Source organism: Lissotriton helveticus, chromosome 10, assembly GCF_964261635.1.
Source record: "Lissotriton helveticus chromosome 10, aLisHel1.1, whole genome shotgun sequence".
In the NCBI taxonomy this organism is placed as follows: domain Eukaryota; kingdom Metazoa; phylum Chordata; class Amphibia; order Caudata; family Salamandridae; genus Lissotriton; species Lissotriton helveticus.
Window position 1 is genome coordinate 1,211,381,012 of NC_136071.1, and position 20,478 is coordinate 1,211,401,489.

General features: G+C 44.1%; 1 protein-coding gene across 1 annotated transcript in view; it reads left to right on the forward strand.

The window, feature by feature from the left end:
- The window catches only part of LOC144784217 (vomeronasal type-2 receptor 26-like), a 252,587-nt gene extending 232,409 nt beyond the window's left edge, over positions 1 to 20,178 (forward strand). Inside the window, exons 4-5 of the mRNA XM_078662871.1 lie at positions 3,567 to 3,693; positions 19,271 to 20,178. Coding sequence (XP_078518997.1) covers positions 3,567 to 3,693; positions 19,271 to 20,178 — 1,035 coding nt within the window. The remainder of the gene's footprint in view (positions 1 to 3,566; positions 3,694 to 19,270) is intronic.
- The last annotated feature ends 300 nt before the right edge of the window (positions 20,179 to 20,478 follow it).

Consider the following 20,478-nt stretch of genomic DNA (forward strand, 5'->3'; position numbering starts at 1 on the left):
TTTCTTAGTGGCAACAATTGTGCTATGTCACTAAGCGGCACGCTTCTGTGTAACGGAATTAGTTTGCATGGAGCCTGTGAAGGGAATTCATACAACCTTTCATGTCACCAGCAAGGCGCACCTGCAACTGAAATAGAACCATTCTTTCAAAGACTCTATAATGGGAGTTACATTCTTATTGTAGACCGCAGATGTTGCAGTCTTATGCCCGGGACTCCTTATCTAGTAACTACAACGGCGAAGGTCAAGTGCTGTGGACGTTCTTTGTTCCCCAGCTCCTTTCCAGACAGGGAGGCAAGGGCATGGCCCAATTTGAAAATGACTTCTATTCGAATAGATACTTTAAGCAGAATGAAAACAGTGCTTCTACAGACGCCTACAAGGCTCACGTCATCAAAAGAAACGCATGATCTACAAGTCGCAAGAACGACTGCAGAGTAACATACATTATAATCGACTCATTACCCCATACATTTCGCGGAAATCCTGAGCGAAATCTTAAATATTTCTGATACCACTGGGGTCTCAAAGGTATTTAAGACAGTATTTTCGATGGCATTAACACCATTCAAAGCCATACTGGGTATTTTTCCAGATTTCGTCCATTCGATTTTTGGCGGACTTCCCCTGATCCTGGGACTAATTGCAGGAATCCTATTCTTAGTCCTTATTTTTCGTTATGGCAACCCATGTCACAGATCAAACTCTCGCGACAATGGAAGATACGATCCTAGCCATTGGATACCGGGACCGGATATCAAAAATCCTGGGACTATCCCGGCTTAGAGACCTGAACATGACTTGGTTTCTATCATTTGGACCAATGTGGCAAAGGTGTGTTTTACCTGTACTAAGGTGTCTGCTATGCGGAGAAGAATGCGTGTTAGACACCTGTCTGACGCTACAATCGGATGCGCCAGTGGATGCAGATACACTGTTGGTTCCTACCAAGGTTCACGCTTTGTGCTGCCCTCAAAGGCTGCCAATCCTGATGACGGCATTCCTGGAATCTTCACCACTACGATTGAAGAGTAGTGAAGTTCAAGATGAAAGCAACATCGAACAGGTACGACCTTCTGTCAGCAATGCGAATCAGAATGTCAATGGAGACAATCATGCGCACGAATGCATGGTTACCCCTATTTCCGACTTAGTGGAACTTTCCCATGAAGCTGTTGACAGTTTTTTCGAAAGCCTGAATGATATGATGTTCTCTCCAGAACAGAAATAGAGACTTTTGAGTAAACTCGCACACGGCGTTCCCTGAATTCGGCCTTCAACTTTAAAAATAAAGTTACATGAACAATTTCACTCCAGCTCACGGACAGCAATATTTTTCAGCAAGCCCCTTAAAATATTTTTTTTCTACATATTTTTTTCCCGGGACACTGATCTTCTGCTTAAAGTAAGAAACTATTCCTAGAGAACTAAAACATTTCTATTTTTAGATACTTTATAGACTTTAGCTGCTCGCTGGTATGTTCACAAATATTTTATTATGTGATGAAATGGTCTCGAACTTCCTTTCTGTATAGCCATTTTAAGAGCCATTTCATGTGTATTTCTCATATACCAATAAGCAATAATGCATTTAATTCATAGCTTAAGTGCATACAATATATATGACTGCAATTTTTCAGTATATTTGAAAATTTCGAAATGCATTTATGTATTTTGGGGTGGTAAGGTATACACTATACTCTATAGTATGTTGTACTATGTTATACTATGCATAGATTAGTAGATATGACCATAGTTAGCGTGGAGTGGGTGTCGTGTATTCCTATAGGTTCTGAATCAGTCCCCCTATTCCTGACCCTATTCTGGTTAAACTAACTATCAAGTTAACTAACAGTCAGCCCATGAGGCAAGAAAACCCCCATGATGCAGATACCGTTATCTGACGCAGTCACACTACGGCACAGGAACGTGTTATCTGATTAGGTCATAACGCTTGAGATCTAATTAGACAAGCGACATTCCTCCAGCCCCTGATAAGGCATACGACGTTCTCATAACAAATCAAACCTATGACAACCTTGATAATCCGTGCGGCCATTGTTTTGATTTCACAGAGAACTTTAGTAAAGAATGTGCTAACGAGCAAGTCGTATGACATCTTTATTGACGTATCTATGTCCATCCTTACGTCAATCTCGGCACCTTTAAGGTATAAATATTGCCGACCTTGCCCTATGCAAACACACGCGTGGTGACAAGACGGAGCAGCCATACTTGCCGAAGCCGAGAGCAGAAGCAGACCCCGCTGGCAGCAGCCCCGCCTTCCTGACGCGCTGAGAGACGCGCTGCTATCTCAAGCCGAGAGACCCAGCACCGGCGTTTCTGGGCAGCCCTCGCAGGCAGCCTGGAATATCGAGAGCAGAGAAAGAGATACTATTCCTCATCCATCCTAAATTCCAGGTACAGAACTGAATAACCCCTCACAGAGAATTCTTTAGTTATTCACTTGGCAAAAACAAACTTAACTTAAACTGTAACTTTCTATTCCCGCCCACGCATTAGACTTAGGTCAGGTACACGGGGTAGGCGTATTTAGAAACACCAGTTGAGTACGTTTAGTCAAATGTATATGTGTATGTAAATATATTTTAATCATTTTAAACATCATATGGCTCAGAAACCATATCAATGTTTTTACAGTATTATTTTATACTATTGCTTTTAATGTATGCACTTTACTTAACTATAAGTATTGCAATAATATCGATCCATTTCTCATGTATGAGAAAAGAGACTGATCAATAAATAACACCTTTTTATTGAACACGCCCGTCTCTTCCTTTTCTCTACAATCTGATGAGACTAAGAATGCACGTACTGACTGAGTAAAATAATTGCCTTGTGCTCACACGACTCTCGAGATTGACTCTTGATTAGGGGAGAGCAAAGTTGTCATGTTCTATGGTTGTCAGAAACTAAATCCCTTCTTGTCTAATCAGGGGAGTTAATTCCTTCCTTGAACATTCGAGAAAGTTTCTAGCGAACTCTGAGCTTAGCTGGCAAACCCAAAAATTAAGTCTAGTATCGACAGTAGTAGACCTAGTTAACGTCTGGTCTAGGCCTTTACTGCTGTAGGTACTATTCCAATGCGCAGAGCCTATTGGGAAAATAGGAGCTACACTACAATCCACTCACTAATATTATCACATCTGTCCTGCATCTCCTCCTCCCTGGATCCCTCACACTGATGCAATCACCTGTGCCCCACATCTCTACCTCACGGGTTCCCTCACACTGATGTTATCACGTGTGCCCTACATCTCTCACTCCCTGGATTCTTTAAACTGATGTTATCACATCTGCCCAGCATCTCTTACTCCCTGGATCCCTCGCACTGATGCAATTACATGCTCCAACATCTTTCACTCCCTGAATCCTTCCCACTGAACCTTTGACATCAGCCCCTTATTTCTTTCTTCTCTGTTCTCTCACACGACAAACTATACAAATTCTTTCTCAGTCCGCAGGATGTGTGATAATGTTGCATGTCCCTTTTGTTTCTTCCTCTGTTGATGTCTCACACATCTCTATCTCTTCCTCTCCAGATCACCCCAACCTCTGTGTGCGGTGAGAGTTGTCCTCCTGGATACAGGAAGGTCCCTCTAGAAGGGAAACCTGTCTGTTGCTATGCCTGCGCCCTCTGCTCAGAAGGAGAGATTACCAACAAGAGTGGTAGGTGATAAAGCATTGCATGACAACCAATGATCCTTTTCAAAGACCCAAATGAGAAGATGTGTAATTTGCTCATAAGTGTAAGTTTCCTTGGCAAATAGCCCTCTTCATTGAAATATTTACTTTACATGTGTTCCCCATGTCAGTCACATGTAAATAAAGTTATTTGAACAGATGATAATATAATTTAAGGATCTGCCAAAGCTAGAATTAGTCCTTGGTCATCAACTAAACCACACCTTTCTTTCTTTTATTCCCTCTCCCCCTCCATTCTCCCACCCCAATGATGGCTTTGAGGTGCGGTCACTGGTACAGTCTCACTAGGTGCCAATGTCAAGGAAGTGCCCTCTGCATGGCAGGCTGCACTGAGATAAGAGCATCCTGCAGAGAGATTTGTGTTGGTAACACTTTTAGAGAGTGTTTACAACAGCATGATAACTGTGGTGGTTAATGCACTTAAGGGAGTGATCATAGATTTGTCTATCACAGTTTTGACTCGTGATAGAGTAGCATAGAGGGGTAATGTTCCTGCTGAAAAGCACAACATGTGACATGCAGATCAAACATTAGCATTTTATATAGCTAGCTTAGTGGGTTATTGGTTTTATCACAAAGATCCTTCTGTTATTTGGTGTTTGTAACTGACAATCCTTCCGATATAACACCTTGAGCTATGAAGTGGCCTCAACGTCTTGCATGAGAATTGAAAGGCAGAGGTTCAGAACATTATTGTTTTCCTTTCAATCTTTTGTTATTCTAACATTGTTCAAAAGGCTTCCTGTGGGGAGCAATGCAATTTTATTAGCTTGACTCCTCAATGATGTGTTACATTTATTGGCAGATTTAAAATGACTTTGTGCCTGGTTTTTATCACAAAAGTGTTGTGAACCTGATGCAAGCTATTTATGTGGGTCTCACTTTCCACGACAAATACTAAATGGTGCTGGACAGTAGCCCTAAGTCACACAAAGAAGCACTATACATTATTTAGGAAAGGAGGCATACCATGGTTGGCACATGGACTTTACCCTGCACTCACCCATAGATTTTTATTTCTACCTCCTAACGTTGGTATGAAGGGATTGACATAAATAAATTACACATCCATGAGGCAGATGTCAAGTTTAAACAAGCATTTGCAATGCAAATTGGTCTCGCATTTGTGAGATTTAGAAGTATTGGCTTATAAATGTCGATGTTTTGTATTGGAGTGAAGTGGGTGTATGCGGCCGCAAACATTTTTCTTCATCAAGCCGACACGCAGTAAATAAAACATTTACGCATCATTACAATCCACAAGCAGAGGCAAACACAAAATGTGTGCCATAGTAACAAATCATTCACCAAGAAAGTGGGAATAGTGCCTCAATTATAGCACTTTCAGCAGAGAGACACTAGCTAAATATAATTAATCAAAACTGTAGCAGTGGTGTAAGCTCCCATTATAGGCACAGTGCTGCACAGACACACACAAACAACCAGGGCATGTTTTCCTGTCACACATGGAATGGTTACTGAAAATGTAGCTGCAAAGTATTCTTCCTCAAGTGTACATATCAGAACTAGCAGCAGTCCAAGTTTACTCACTCATACATCACAGACAGCAGCAGTGCACACTTTCCTCTGCTTCTGTAAGTGCACATGGTTGCATATGATGCAGAGCGAGGTGTGGGGTGTATTAGAGTGAAGTGTGTGCTAAGAAAAGATCATGTGTGACATGGTGCAAATCACAAGGTGAAGGGATGGTGTATATGAGTGATGGGAACACTTGCAAGAGAGAAAAGACAGCGAGACGTGGTTGATGAAAGTTGCTGCCTGCACACCATGAAGGGCCTTTCCACACGATTCAAGATGACATGGATGAGTGAAGAGGGGGGGGGGAAAGGGCATGAGTACCAAAGAAAGGAAGAGGCAGTACCAATGCTCGGAAGCATAAAGATATACCAGAACAAACGCAGCCCAACCCCATTTGTACAGAATAAACAAAATGTATGGTGTAATTAAAATGCAAAAATAATCAAAGTATTTCTGGCTTGATCAAACCACCTGAACTACTTACAGTGCAAATTATCCAAACTGCTTGGCAGTATACAAAAAGGATTGGATACTAACAGGCTGACGGGCGCTCTACAATATATTAATAGGGTAATATCAAAACAGAATATCACTTTGGTGCTTCAAGAAGATGGATGTGTATCCGACATCCAGAAGAGTCCCGCAGATGCGGAAGCAAACAAAACTAATTATCCTCTGAGAACACTATTATTAATAAATTCTTCAGTTATGACACAAATCGTATGGTAAATTTCTCTGTGAGGTTATTCCGGATAAGTAATCAAAGTCTTTTCCAATCAAGATATCAAAGTTCATCCATATTTATTGCGTTGTCATCAGAAATTCTCCTGGCATTTAATGTAGTGAGTACAACAGCTTCAGCCAAAACGTGTTTCGTCGTGTAATAATATCACACTTTGACTTCCTCAGGGCTGCAACCAAATAAACAGTATCCATAAATATAACACGATCTAAGACTGTCATGCTCTTTAAGGTGTGTAAGTACCAATCACCCAAAGTTTAGTGTAAGCTCAGCTCCCCGTGTAGGTACATATAGAAAAGAATAGAACGAAAGTCATACCACTTCCAATTATAAGATACACCCAAAGTATGTGAATATGTATAAAGTCCCGTGTCAGAGGAAACAATATATTTCAAGATCAAGTAGCAAGCATTGTTGCAATAATGAAAAGTAATCACCTAAATATTCACGAAAATTCCACTAGCTCAATTTCCTCCTCGGGTTCGGTCCTTAAATCTCATCTGAAGAAAGAATAATAAAATTACATCTATTCTCTCTATATCATTCGCCTCACACGGTAGCACACCAATAGACAATCTATATGATCCTTATCTGCCATCAGGTTCTTATCAAAAGGTCTCCAATTGTTCCCACATATTCTGGACCCACCTGACAACCGGTAACAACTTAAAATTACCAGTTAATTGGCAAAAATTAGTTACCTCTGTCAACCTTTTCTGTATACGGTTGATATTCAATCAGTTCAGAAATCAAACTTCTCTCTCCAGTAACGAGATAGCTAAAATGAAGATATAGAAACATCAAATTCCCATACATTTACTGTAACACATAAATCAAAAATAACTTGATAGGTTACACTCACCTTGTGAGTGGCAATCCTCATCAATTAATCTCCTGTCCTCTTATACACATTCATAATATCCACATCTACAATAAAAATTGATTTCTACTATTCACCACAGTTATATATTTCAATCTTCCAAAATGACGTGAGTACAAAACTACTGGCACTCACCATTGGTGTTTACCATCGAAAGCTTTAGGGGATCCTTAGTATCACAAAAATCTCACTATCTTCTATTCTGTGAAACAATATACATATTCCTCATTATAATAAACGTTCCTGATATCAAAAATAACAAGTATACAAAGCGGTCAGTTTAAATTCTGCAGTATTATTCCAGTAAGTATAGCCCCTCTGTCCGTATAAATAAACGTATCCACTATCCAACAATTCTGAATAATATGCCAGTAGCACTTACCCTCGACATTTAGCACCTATAATTCCAGGGTCTGTAATTTCACGTAGTACCTCAAAATATCCCTGTAATAACATTTATAGCAATATCTCAGTATGTTGAGCAAGTATTAAGAAAAATATATCTACGTCCTAAATCCAGATGCTCACCTCCTCTGTATCGGTTCTTTACATCTAGACCCCCAGATGGTGCGTTAATCAGACTTCCCCTGTCCTAAAATAAAATTTCAAAATTGTAGGAAACCATACCATATCAAAATCAAGGATAACACACTATCTTAATCGTGGACACGGAACAAATTCTTATGTTCCTACCTGTCTTCGGGTAGCGATTTCCCTAGCTAATATATATAATATATAATTATGTGTTTGATTTATTATAATAATTATATTTAGAAATGTCAATATTTTTTGCTTGTAAATTATTTATAATTAAATTGTACAGAAATGTGTTGTGTACTTTTTATTTGAAATTACATTATTTTTCTTATTACATATTTTTTAGGTTTTTAGTATAATTTAATATGTATACATTTTTGATAATATTACATTATTTACATTTTCTTTAAATATATTATTGTTTAAAATATTCGTTTGTTAACTTTGTGTTTACATTTTTAAAAATAATTGCGTTTGTTATATTTGTGAAAATTTACATTTAAAGATATCTTTTTATAAATTAATGTAAGTAGTTAATATATGTTTATTTTAATATTTTATATTAAATACATATTTAAAATCGATATTTAATATAACTACATTAATATAAATGATATATTTTTTCAATATTTTTGTACTTACCGTTTTAAGTATAGGCAGTCAATATTTTTGTATTCTGTATGATTTCTTCAATATTTTTTTCAGTGATATTTTTTTCATTGATATTCTGTCAGTGAACCAGAAAGTTCATCTATGTGTGCTAAGGTACGGGGTTTGCCACTAATCCCAGAGATCTTTGATTTTCAATCATTTATCTTCTATAGCAGGGGAGGGGGTTTACGTTACTCTGTTATATACCATGACAGGGCTTTTCATGGTATAAGTTTATTGACCATGTTAACAGTATTTTTAGAATGCATTTGTATTGTAATTGTGGAACGAGTACTGCATTTCATAGCACAATTGCTTAAATACATATTCTAAACTTCCCTTGTATCTCTTGTTTAACTTATTGTGTGAGTGAGAGAATGAAAAGGTGTGTCCTGTTTCTCCGATTCCTGAGATGGTCGAGAGTGCTGAGTTATGGGGTACCAATTTGCTAGTTCCTCTGGTAAGCTTAGGAGGGCAAGTGAGGCACTACTTATAGTCAGACTCAAGCTCATAGACACTGGGGCGATATGGTTACTCAGTCCCTACATACCGATTTTTTGGGGGGCTCTGGGGTCAGGGTAGTGTTTAGTTTCAGGTGGGGTCAGGGTATTTTTTAGCACTCAGGGGGAGTCAGGGCAGTGTTTAGTTCTCAGGATCAGGTAGTGTTTAGGACTTGGGTTTTGGATAGTGTTTAAGGCTCAAGGGGGTGTCAGAGTAGCATTTAGGACTCGGGTCAGGGTAGTGTTTAGGACTTAGCCAGGGTAGTGTTTAGGGCTTGGGGGTCAGGGTAGTGTTTAGGGCTCAGGGCAAAGGGGGTTAGAGTGTAATATTTACCACGCAACCCTTTACCAGTCATGCCTTTACCACAAACGTGTGTGGTAGATGGATGCATTGTTTAGCCATGCATGCCTCTGTCATACAGCATATTCTTGGGGACCTGCCACCGCACAACCAACCGCGTGTGGTTACATTTGCTGATCTGACACAGCCCTTGGGAACAGGGAACAGAGTGTTCTGTAGGACATACAAACACTCTGGAATGTATATTTAGTCTTGTAGAGACCTCCTCTACCGATGAGGCAGAGGGCGAGATTCCTCCTATGGTCAGCTGCTGTTTTATATTTTCTCCACGTTTTCTGCCAGGAATGTCATGCTATGAATATGCCCAGGTTCTTGAACCCCCAGGGCTGCCATGCCAGGGGTTTCCACCAGACTGCTTCCATCAGCTTCCCAATCAACATAAATGCAATTGATGTATTACAGTTAATGAAGAGTCATGAAAACAAGCCAACCACCACAAGGATTTCAAAAACCCTCAGAACCGATTGATCTAAATAAAGATATATAAAGATATAAAGATATAAAGCCGGACATTATCTTAATATAGGGAAATGAAATCCTCCCAATCAGTGTCCTTCCCTAACCAGTGTTTTAGCACATCTGTTTGCAACCAACATGACAGGGGTTTGATCACCATCTCAAATAGCAGGGGGAAGAGTAGACATCCCTCTCTGGTGCCCCGCCCACCTCTCTGAAAAAGGCTCCATTTAGATTCATCCTGGCCAATGGATCTTTGTATAGTAACCTCACCCATGACAAGACCCTTTTATTGAGTCCCAACGTTTGAAGGATTATCATTAGACAGAGTCAAACACTGTCCTGGCATCCAAAGAGAGAAGGAGCGTCAGTTCAGCAATGTGATTGCAACTCACCAGACAGCCCAACAAACTGTGGAGATTGCGTCTGGTGCCCCTATAAGGCATAAACCCTGACTGTTTGTATATGTGTGCTGCTCTAACGACATCCCAAGGCAAAGTCCCCTCCCCAGGTTCTAATGTACCTCAATTAGAGTGGGCCTATTAGATGTGTTTCACACACTTCAAGCATCTGTTTTGCCCCAGACTCTTTCTGATTTTCATTTGGCATCAGCTAACTCTTCGCTGGAGAGGTCTGCATCCAGGTAACCGCTCAAATCTCCCCTTAACATAGGCGCTGGCACCTCTCACACAAAGACAGCAAGATCCCTTTGGTCAACTCCATCTAGCCTGGTAAAGTTTCTCCAAATGTGCCACAAAGGCTTTCGATTTGTAATCCCAGGATCACAGCCCTGGCCCCAGAATCCCCTCAAATGTCTGCTTTACTTCTCATACAGGTTGCCTTGCTTTGCCCTGTAAATGTCCCTGCCTCTTGTTAGAGGGGGTGCCTTGATTCATTACTCCCTATCTCTGACTGGCCCTTCATGGCTGGGGTGGGGTCTTGGATATAATCCACTGAGCCGACTGTGCCTCATGAGCCCCCATCACTTTATCTCTCTTTCCATTTGCCCGTAATATTTGTGCAAACATGATTCCTTTCAAAATGGTCTTATTTGTCTCCCACAGGGTAACCTACAAGTCTACTGTGCAATAGTTCCCCTGGAAGTATAGGGTTCTAGTTTCCATCACAAGCTTCTTAATCTACCAGGCCGCTAGGTCCCAGGGGTCTGATTTCCACCATGTGAGTGTATCTCTGGGGGTTCAAATCATCCTACATGGTGTTTGTAGCAACAAATAGTAGAAGGAGTCTAATTGTAGTTACAGGTGTTTTGGTGGGTTTCTGGATGTTCCTCTCAGCACAGCTGTACCAATCCCATAGTCTTCAGAAAGATCTCTAGGAGTGGGTTGTGGCGTGGTCTTGGTAGATCGCCTGATTTTGTCATTCAATCCCTTTCCCCATGATGTATTTAATTTAGGTCCTCCCAATTAGCAGGACTGAGTCCGCCACTTCCGCTAGCCACACTCACGTTTTGTCTATTCCCATTGTTTGTAAACCTTAGGGAAAACCAAGTGGCCAGCCTGAGGGCGTGCTCATTCCTCTGAGCACGCACTGTTGCTTGGTATCCCACCTTGTGTGCCCATGCGTGTTTTACCCAGAGGGGTAGCGATCAGTTAACCACAATGTTCAGTGTAGTATTCCTCCAGTGTTTTCTGTGAGATGCATCTCTTGGAGGAGAATGTTTGGATTCAGTTGTGTCAAGTCTTTCCACATTACCCCCACTTTCATTTGCTTCCTGTTGGACAGGCCACGTGTAAGGCTGGCTCCCTCCCCGCACGACCAGGCCCGAGCCCCGCTCCTCAGGTGTTACACGCAACAACAACCCGTTTCCCGTCTCCTATAAGGCCCCTGCCCCTGAACATCTCACATCAGGGGCCCGATTCCCTACCGGCGCTCTCGCCCGGCCTGGGCGCCATCTTGGACACAGCACCACGAGGCCGCGTGGCCTCCGATCAACCCTGACCCTGGGCCTGGCCAGGCCCCGACATCCCGGCACCACCATCCACCCAGGAGGTGAGCGGACTACTTGGCAGGTCAATGGGAGAAAGAGGTGTCGATGGCTCTCCCCCACCAAGTGCCGATCGCCCCCAGCTCCCCCAGGCGCTGGCTCCACCCCCCTGCTGGGTGTCTGGACTCCCTCATCCCGGGCCTCCCGACCTCCCAGTGAGAGGGTCCGGACATCAAAGGGCGCCAGACCTATAACTGGGGCAGCTCCGGAGCAGGAGGGCAGTTGTATCCTGGAGTCGAGAGACGCAGTGAAGAACTCAACCTTGACGGACTACTGGCGCTGCCGTAGCCCTGCCTTGCACACTACCGACCTGCCGCTGGCGCTGCCGCGGCCCTCTACAACCTTCGTCGTCATCGGGACCTGCTGGCTCCGCCGCGGACCGTCGTTATCTTCAACCACCCTGGGACCTGCTGGCTCCGCCGCGGCCCGAACATCTAGAACGCCGAGCTCGAGGATTGTGAGCTAATTCACCTACCACCATATCCCCCAGCGTGGTAACGAGACTGTCCCGCTACCCCCTAACCCAACCAAGAGACTAGAATAGAGGGGACCTCGGAGTCCAGACCTCCTTGTACCATCTCACCGTTCCGAAAGAATTGCTTATAAAATAACGTTGAACCTTATCCTGGTGTGGTGTACGTCAGTGGGGGGGGAGTTATTTGCCTGTACGATCGTCGGAGACGGCTCTCCCCGGAGACCTCTCCTCTTATCTTCGGCCGACCCTCCCGGTCCGTCTAACACTTCCCAGGCCAGTTATGTTCCAGGATAACACCTTAGGCAGAAGACTCAGGTGTCTTAGTTGATGTGTGGCCATTGTCAAGGGTATGTCACTTGGCCCCATGTTTGTGCATTTTGTAGGTATCTCAGTGTGCATCTACCCATCTTGTAAATGCCCCCCACCCAAGCGTCTCACACTGCGGTTTCAAAACGTCCCACCTCCCCAATGTCTAAAGTATCTGTAGCCCCCCCAGTAACAATAACAACATTGCATTTATGAATTACAAGTCTGCGCTCAGGAATCTGACTCCAGAATTATAGTGGTGCCAGGCAGACCTGACCCCTTGCTGTAGTAACCCTTCTTATCTAACCAGCCCAGCATCTGGAATAAGTCATAGGCCACTCAACAATCTCCCATCTGCCTGTATGAGCCATTGCTAACTTCAAATAATTGTGTCCACTGTCATCGGATTGACTACTGGCCTGTCAGTTTCTCCTGAGCATTCCTTTGAGCTCCCATTCCCTCTCATTCTCTTCTAAAGTCCTTCAACAAGGCCTCCTATTTTTAGCTTGACCCCTAAAATCTGTGGCTCTGGATGTCCGCAACCAGCTTGACTCATTCCGCCTCTGCCTGGGATCCTATTGGAACCAAATCTGCTCCCCAGTCTTCTCTGCCTCTGTTCGGGCGAGGATATCACCCGACGGCCAGGCATCACCAGTAGCATGGAAAAAGTGTATTTAAGATTGTGCGGAGGTGTTGCTTTACCCCACAGAAATTCTTTCTTTGTTTTTGGATGGCATTGGCATAGTTGGGATACATTTTCACTTTGGCATCATCCATGTGCCAGGGTCTGTGTGTCCATGCCACCTGCAGGATGTGGTCCCTGTCGTGGAAGTTGTGCTGCAATGCCACTATCGAGTGAGGTCGTTTATGCTTGTTTAATCGTGAACATTTTGGATGCTTTGCCTTTGAGAGACTCCCTGGAGAGCTAGTCCTCCAGAAACAGAGACATGCTTGGCCCTCCTTTAACTTTGGGACTCCCACTATTTTCACACTGTTCTGTCTTGAAGGACCTTCTGCGTCTTCCACCTTTTCGTAAAGTTGGGCAACTGTTTGTAGAAGGGACTGGAATTCCCCATTCTGAGGCTAGTTTAGTGTCCTTAATTGCTGTGAGGATATTGGCTGTGTGATTCTTTAATCCATTCTCTGGTGGACTACATCCATCCCTGCTGTTTGGGAGTCTCAGAAGGATTGACATGGGACCCATATTCTTTGGCTTTGGGGGGACCATTGTTCTAAGGTCTGAGGGCGGCGCCCATTGTTCATTCATCAGTCAGGATGAGTTATAGTGTGTGGTCTGATATCTTGTAAGACTTCATCTTCAAGGCCACCTTACTCAAGGGAAGTGTGGATCTTCTGCCCTCACCAGGGCCTCCCTTCTTGACCGCCATTGGAGACAACCATGTAGCTGCAATGTTTACAGTGCAGGTCCAGCAGGTTGTCAACACACAACCCTCCTACAGGCAGGAGCACCCTCTGCCTAGCTCTGAGCTCCATGGCCCATCACTGCTTCAGCCTCAACTCCTGCTCTCTTGATCCCCAGTGTCTTCCCTCTTGTATGTCTCACCTCCTGCCCCCAGCCATGAGGGCCAAGTGTGTTGCAGAGGGGCTGCTCTGCACTCCCACCAGGTCCTTCAGTACCCCCACATAGACACCACCTGAGCGGGCCTCCATTTTGCTTACAGATGCCAGCCACTCTGGGGGCACATTATGGAGGGGGGCTGGTGTATCCATGATGATGGGCCATGCCATGAACAGAACCCCTCAAAATGAATGCCTCCGTCCTGACCACCATCTTAGCCATGCCCCCATTTGCTACTATTTTGTCACCTTTAGGGCAGTAGTAACCTTAGACATGTCATTTCTGAATAGCAATGGTCTTATTCATTTGTGGATGGTGGCTGGCATTAGCATGTTCATTAATAAACTCCCCTTACCTCATCCTAAACCCCTCCTTGCTGCTCCCTTAACAACTCCCATTTACCTGCAGCTATTCCCTATTTTTGCGCCACTCCCAGATTCTGTTTTACATTAATTACTAATGGCCTGATTCCGATGATGAACGGACCGTAACATGCATTCCGAACGGAATACCTGCTCTCATTGCAAAGAGCAGAGGTGCAGTTCATCCCTGCTACCGGGTGCAGGGATAAATAGGGGGCACGGTAGGTTCCCCCTATGCTGCCATTCAGCGGAATAGAAAGAGTACAATTGATGGACAGAATGCAGTACAATGTCATAAATTCACCCCAGTACAGAGATCTGGGCCTAAATCCATCGTTTTTTTGCTCACCATGCCATTCCAGTGTGGACCCAGTCAAATGCAAATCAGTCCTGATCCTGCACCCAATGGGAACAGTCCAGCCCGAACTGCCAGGCCAGGCCCTCCCTGCACTGGAAACAAGCATCCTAGGACCGGTTTTGGGCTTTCAGCCTTCATCAGCCAGGCTGGGTGCCCCCAAAGACAGATTCCAAAATCATTTCTGTGTCAGAAAGGCCAGCACAGAAAGACTGTGGGATCGGCCATTGTAATCTCTTGGCCGGAAAGAGCCGGCCGAAGGATACTTGAAGGCTTTTTGAATGGTGGACAGGTTCTTCGAGCCCGTCGGAGGCAATTCGGAAATCCGATTTGGATTCCCTTCCGACTGACCCCATCAAAATGGGTCGGTCAGAAAGGAATCCGACCAGCCGATTACAATGCGGGCTGAAGGGCTCCGTACGACAGTTAAGCCTTTTAAGCCCGCATCGTAATTGGGCCCTTAGTAGGAAACACATGCATGTAAAATATACGATACCTGCAATATGTAGGAAATAAGGAGTACTACAGTAGTACTACTTTTTGTACTAATAAGTGTAGTTTATGAATTAGACCCCGTGTGTGCCCTTCTCTGAATGTAAAAAGAGAGCATCATGCTTGAAGAAGGCGGAATGAGGGAGAGTACAACCTGCAAAAATTCTTTACCCCCAGAATATTCGGGATGGTACCACACACACTCATGTCATAAACCTAATTTTCTGCAGTACGGTACTGTACCTTGCACACTCAGGGTTCATACCTCATTTTCTTCAGTACAGTAGAATATCTTACTCACTCAGGCCACAGATCTTAGTTTCTGTGGTACTCTAAACTCCTGCAGACACTCAAGCATAGAACAGTACAGTACATTGTACGCTCAGATCACATATCAGTGTCTGCAGCACAGTCCAGTACTGTGCTACCTCTACGAAATATTTCACAGATCTGAGTTTCTGCAGCACAGTACAGAACTGTGCACACTTAGTCCACCAATCTCAGTTTCATCGGTACTACACTACTGTAGACACTCAGGCATAGAACAGTACAGTACATTGTAAACTGAGGGCACAGATGTTAGTGTCTGCAGTACAGTACAGTACTGTGCACAATCAGGGACAGATCTCACTTTTTGCAGCACAGCAGAGCGCATTACCGTGCACACTCATCGCATAGGTATTCAATTTGCAGATCAAAGGTGCAGACACGTAAGTGGAAATTCAATTATGGGACATCTTAAATGGCAATCAAAGACCTCTTGGCATATGTGGCCCGGCTGCATTAAACTTCAGGTCTAAAGATAGGCTTTAGATCTAAATTAAGGGGCATATTTACAATGCCCCAGTAGCACTCTTACTGGGCATCTGTTTTGTGACGCTACGTAGGCGCAGTGTCCCTGCCTTTAGCCACAAGGCCAAGCAATGCCACCCTGTGTGACTCTTCAAGGCCTTGTAAATATGCATTAAGGCAATGCCTTACTCTGCCTGAAAGGGACGTTCCATGGGTGTTGTTGTGGGTGTTGACACTCCCTCAGATTTACACAACATAGCTTAAATCTGGGTCAGTGTCTAAACTAACGCCTTTCCAAAGCAGATGCAATGAGGAGAAATGTGTTCATTCGTTATGCTTCCCTCTTTCCATGTGTGCTGCATTCCGAAGCATATATAGAATGAGGAAAATGTCGCCAACAACACAGTCACCCTTGATCTAAGTGCGGCATTTGACACGGTCAGCCATGACATCTTGCTGGGCCGTTTGTCGAGTGTCGGAATAGTTGGCGGAGCATGGCTATGGCTCAAATCCTTTTTGAGCGAGAGGTCTTTCCAAATCTTTGATGAAGACTCGGTATCCTCAAGCAGACCTTTGAAGTGTGGAGTCCTGCGGGGCTCCCCTTTAAGCCCTGCGCCTTTTAACATCTACATGAGACCACTGGCTGAGATTGTACGTCCGTTTGGCATTAAGATCATTTCCTATGCGGACGACACTCAGCTAGTGGTCTCCCTGGTGGTCTGGCAAAATGCTTAGAGGAGGTTAAAGTATGGATGACGTCCTCTCTCCTAAAGCTTAATGGGGACAAAACAGAGCTGATGATCCTGGGCCCCTCTAATCTTACTTCGATCAACCCGGTGTGGCCCGCATGTCTTGGTATTGCCCCAGTATCCAAGGACAATATAAAAAGCCTGTGGGTTTGGTTGGACAAGACGCTTTCTTTTAACACTCAGGCCACAAAACTCGCAGCTACTTGCTTTGGCCTCCTAAGGATGTTGAGGAAAGTTTTTCCTCTCCTGCCGATGGATGCAAAGCAGGTGGCCATTCAGGGTCTGATTCAGTCCCGTCTGGATTCTAATATCGTCCTCTATCTCGGCGCTCCGGAATATAAATTGCACAAACTACAGATTGTGCAAAATTGTGCGGCTCGTGCCGTGCTCCAGTTGCCGCGCAGGCTGTCAGCCACACCCGGGCTGACTAGTCTGCATTGGCTTCCAGTTCGACAGAGAGTCGCCTTTAAGGCAATGTGTATATTCCATCAAGCGTTCTGGGACACAGGTCCGGCCATTATTCGGGATCTGGCAACGCAGTACCAACCCAGTAGAGCTCTTCGCTCTAGCCAGGCATGTATGGCCTCAGTTCCCAGAATAAAAAAGGCAAGAGCTGGCGGCAGGACGTTCGCCTACAACGCGGCCAAGCTGTGGAACTCACTCCCGTTTCAGCTCAGGTCCAATGCAAATCTCTCCACTTTTCGGAAACAGCTGAAGACCTTCCTGTTCAATGCTCCTTTCTAAAACTCTTTTCCTGACTTAAGCAATTTCATATTTGGCCGCTAGCGCTTGGACGCCCCAGGGCAGCAATCGCGCTCTACAAGTCAACATTTCATTTCATTTCTTGCACCTTCGTGCTACATCTTGTAGATACGGTGCATTTCTCCCCTTTTCTTTTGCTGTAAAGCAGCACATCTGGAAGGCTTGTTGCGCGGCCCTATGACGAAATATTGTAAATATGTGCCTCAGATTTAAGGTCTTAAGTTACAATTCGGATGTGAACTTAGACTTCAGGTCTAAAAGTAGAACGGAGGTCTAAACTTTGATGTCAGGGTGAAAGATAGACTTTAGTTCTAAACTTAGACCTCAGGCCTAAATGTAAAATTGAGGTCTAAAAGTTGATGTCAGGTCTAAAGATAGACTTCAGATCTAAACTTAAATGTCAGGTCTGAGTTAAACTTTGTGAATCCGCCCCCCTTCCTCTTCAGTTTACACCTGTGACTTGGTCCACGCTACTTAAGTAAACCATACATTCATTAGCAGAATAAATTCAGAAAATGCCTCAAGCACCCCCTTCTGAAGAGACGCTTTCAGGTGCATCAGTCAGAACAGAGTATCCCACCTGTGTGGCTACGGGACAGGCAGCACACAACATGTGTCAATCCACGATCTTCTGCACTACATTATGGGAGGAATTGGTTCTAATTCGACTAGAATAAGATTTGATTCCTCAAAAAACACAGCACTCTTTATTCTGGAAAATACATAATAGGATTGATTTAAATTAGATTTGATCAAGCAATCATGGGGAATATTTGCAAGCGGATTGTGCCACTGAAGCGTCACTTTTCTCATTGTTCCGGTGGTTCATTGCCCTGCATAAGATTTATAAAGTGGCGTTAAGCCACTTTTTGTGGCTTAACGCCACTTTGTAAATATGGGACCCTTTTATGCGGGTATCTTCATGAAAGGGGTGTGCAACGGGTGTTGCTGTGGGTGTTTCACCGCAACATCCATCACTTTTTTCAATTTGCAGCACACATACAAAGAACAAAATGGCATTATTGATTATTTATGTCAAAATGTATCAGAGGAACAGTTTGAGGGTGTGATAATTATCCCACTAACATGTGCTTGCACTGGGATCGGAATTTAGACCTACACCTGCAATCAGGGTCTAAATGAGAGTTGTGGACTGCTGAATATTGAGGCAAGCAGACCACCTGAGCTAGATTCCCACCTCTCTGTAACACTCAGCGAAGGCGTTCCCCAACCTGAGGCCCAGTGCAAGAGGACTGGCAGCAAAATAATACAAATTAAAATATCACAAGTTAATGAAACGACAATGTTGATAAGGTTTAGAAAGTCCATTTGTGTTTGAGAAGACATCATTCTGGCAAAAAGACTATAGATTGCATGTGTGTATTTCTTCACAGTCTAAGCATTGTTTTGTTGTTTACAGTATGATATGTATCTATTTATAGTTCAAATGTCCAACCCAGCAGTACCAGGGTAAATACAATAAGAGGGGCATTTTTCCAAGCAGGGGCCAGACTGTGACGTTACCGGTGCAGCTCCAAAGACCACTTTTCTTTTAGTGGCTGAGGAAATGCCTCTGTGAAAAGGAGAAGGGTTCTGTTTTCTATGTGCAGGACCCATTGAAGACTAATACATACATGTATGTAGACAGGATGAGTGTATCCACACCCTACAGCCAATCACCTCAAAAATATGTTGATACGACTCTTCGGTTTGTGATGAATTTAATAAGATGCTCAAGGGTTGCAGGGTGACTCCTGCAAGCTGGCAGTTGTGCCTATGTCTGTCCTTCAGGACAACTCTCTGAAGATGCCGGGTCAATATGCTTTTTACTAATGACTTGCAAGGCCCAGTGTGCATGTTCCACAGACAGTACACCCGCACACAGGTACACATCTAGCCATAGGAAAGGTCTGAATAACTATACTGTGTCACATTCCACTCATCTCTCCCAACTTGGAAGCATCTTCTGTAATACTGAACAATTTTCTTTTCCTGCAGATATGGCAAACTGCTTAGCATGCCCTGAAGATCAGTGGTCCAATCAGAAGAGAGATGCCTGTATTCCACGGGTGATAGAGTTCCTGGCCTATGAGGATCAGCTGGGAGTTGCCTTATCCTCCATTACAAGTTTCTTCTCCCTCCTCACTGCTGGAGTGCTGGCAGTCTTTTTTAAATACAGGAACACACCTTTGGTTAAAGCCAATAACAGGGATCTCAGCTACATCCTCCTCGTCTCCCTCCTGCTGTCCTTCCTCTGCTGTCTTCTGTTCATTGGACGCCCTTCAAAGACTTCCTGCCTCCTCCGGCAAACTGCCTTTGGGATCATTTTCACTATTGCTGTTTCTTCAGTTTTAGCAAAAACTATCACAGTGATCATCGCCTTCAACGCCACAAAGCCGGGCAGCAAGCTCAGAAAGTGGGTGGACCCACGAGTTTCCAGACTTTTGGTGCTCTTCTGCTCACTTGGAGAGGTGGTGATCTGTGTTGTGTGGCTCCTCAGCTCTGCCCCATTTCCAGACATTGACACCACATCAGAAACTGGGAAGATGATCTTACAGTGCAACGAGGGCTCTGCTGTTGCCTTCTACGCTGCGGTTGGTTACATGGGATTCTTGGCTCTTCTCAGTTTTGTTGTCGCCTCCATAGCTAGAAAGTTACCAGCTACTTTCAACGAGGCCCAGTTTATCACCTTCAGTATGCTGGTGTTCTGCAGCGTCTGGGTCTCCTTCATCCCAGCATACCTGAGCACCAAGGGCAGGTACATGGTGGCCGTGGAGATCTTCGCCATCCTGACTTCCAGTGCTGGACTGCTGGGCTGTATCTTCATCCCCAAAGTCTACATCATCCTCCTTAGGCCCGAACTCAACACCAAGGAATATCTAATGAGGAGACAAGGGACACTCTGAGACTTACAGGACTGGGATAGTTGTATCTCACAATACTGAGTGACAAATTATCGTTCTGCAACAATATCGAGGGCAGAATATTGGATAGCACTATATCGTCAAGTTAGGCATATATACGTGTGTATTTAGATTTACTATTCTTAACTTTACCTCTATGGGCCTGATTAGAATGGTGGGCAGACTCATGTCTGCCCGCCACCCTAACAGAGATGGGGACCACCCAAAATAGTGTCGGGTCCCATAGGCCAGATTACAATGCAACCGCTATGGTGGTGGTCGCATTGTACAGCTTTTCCATTA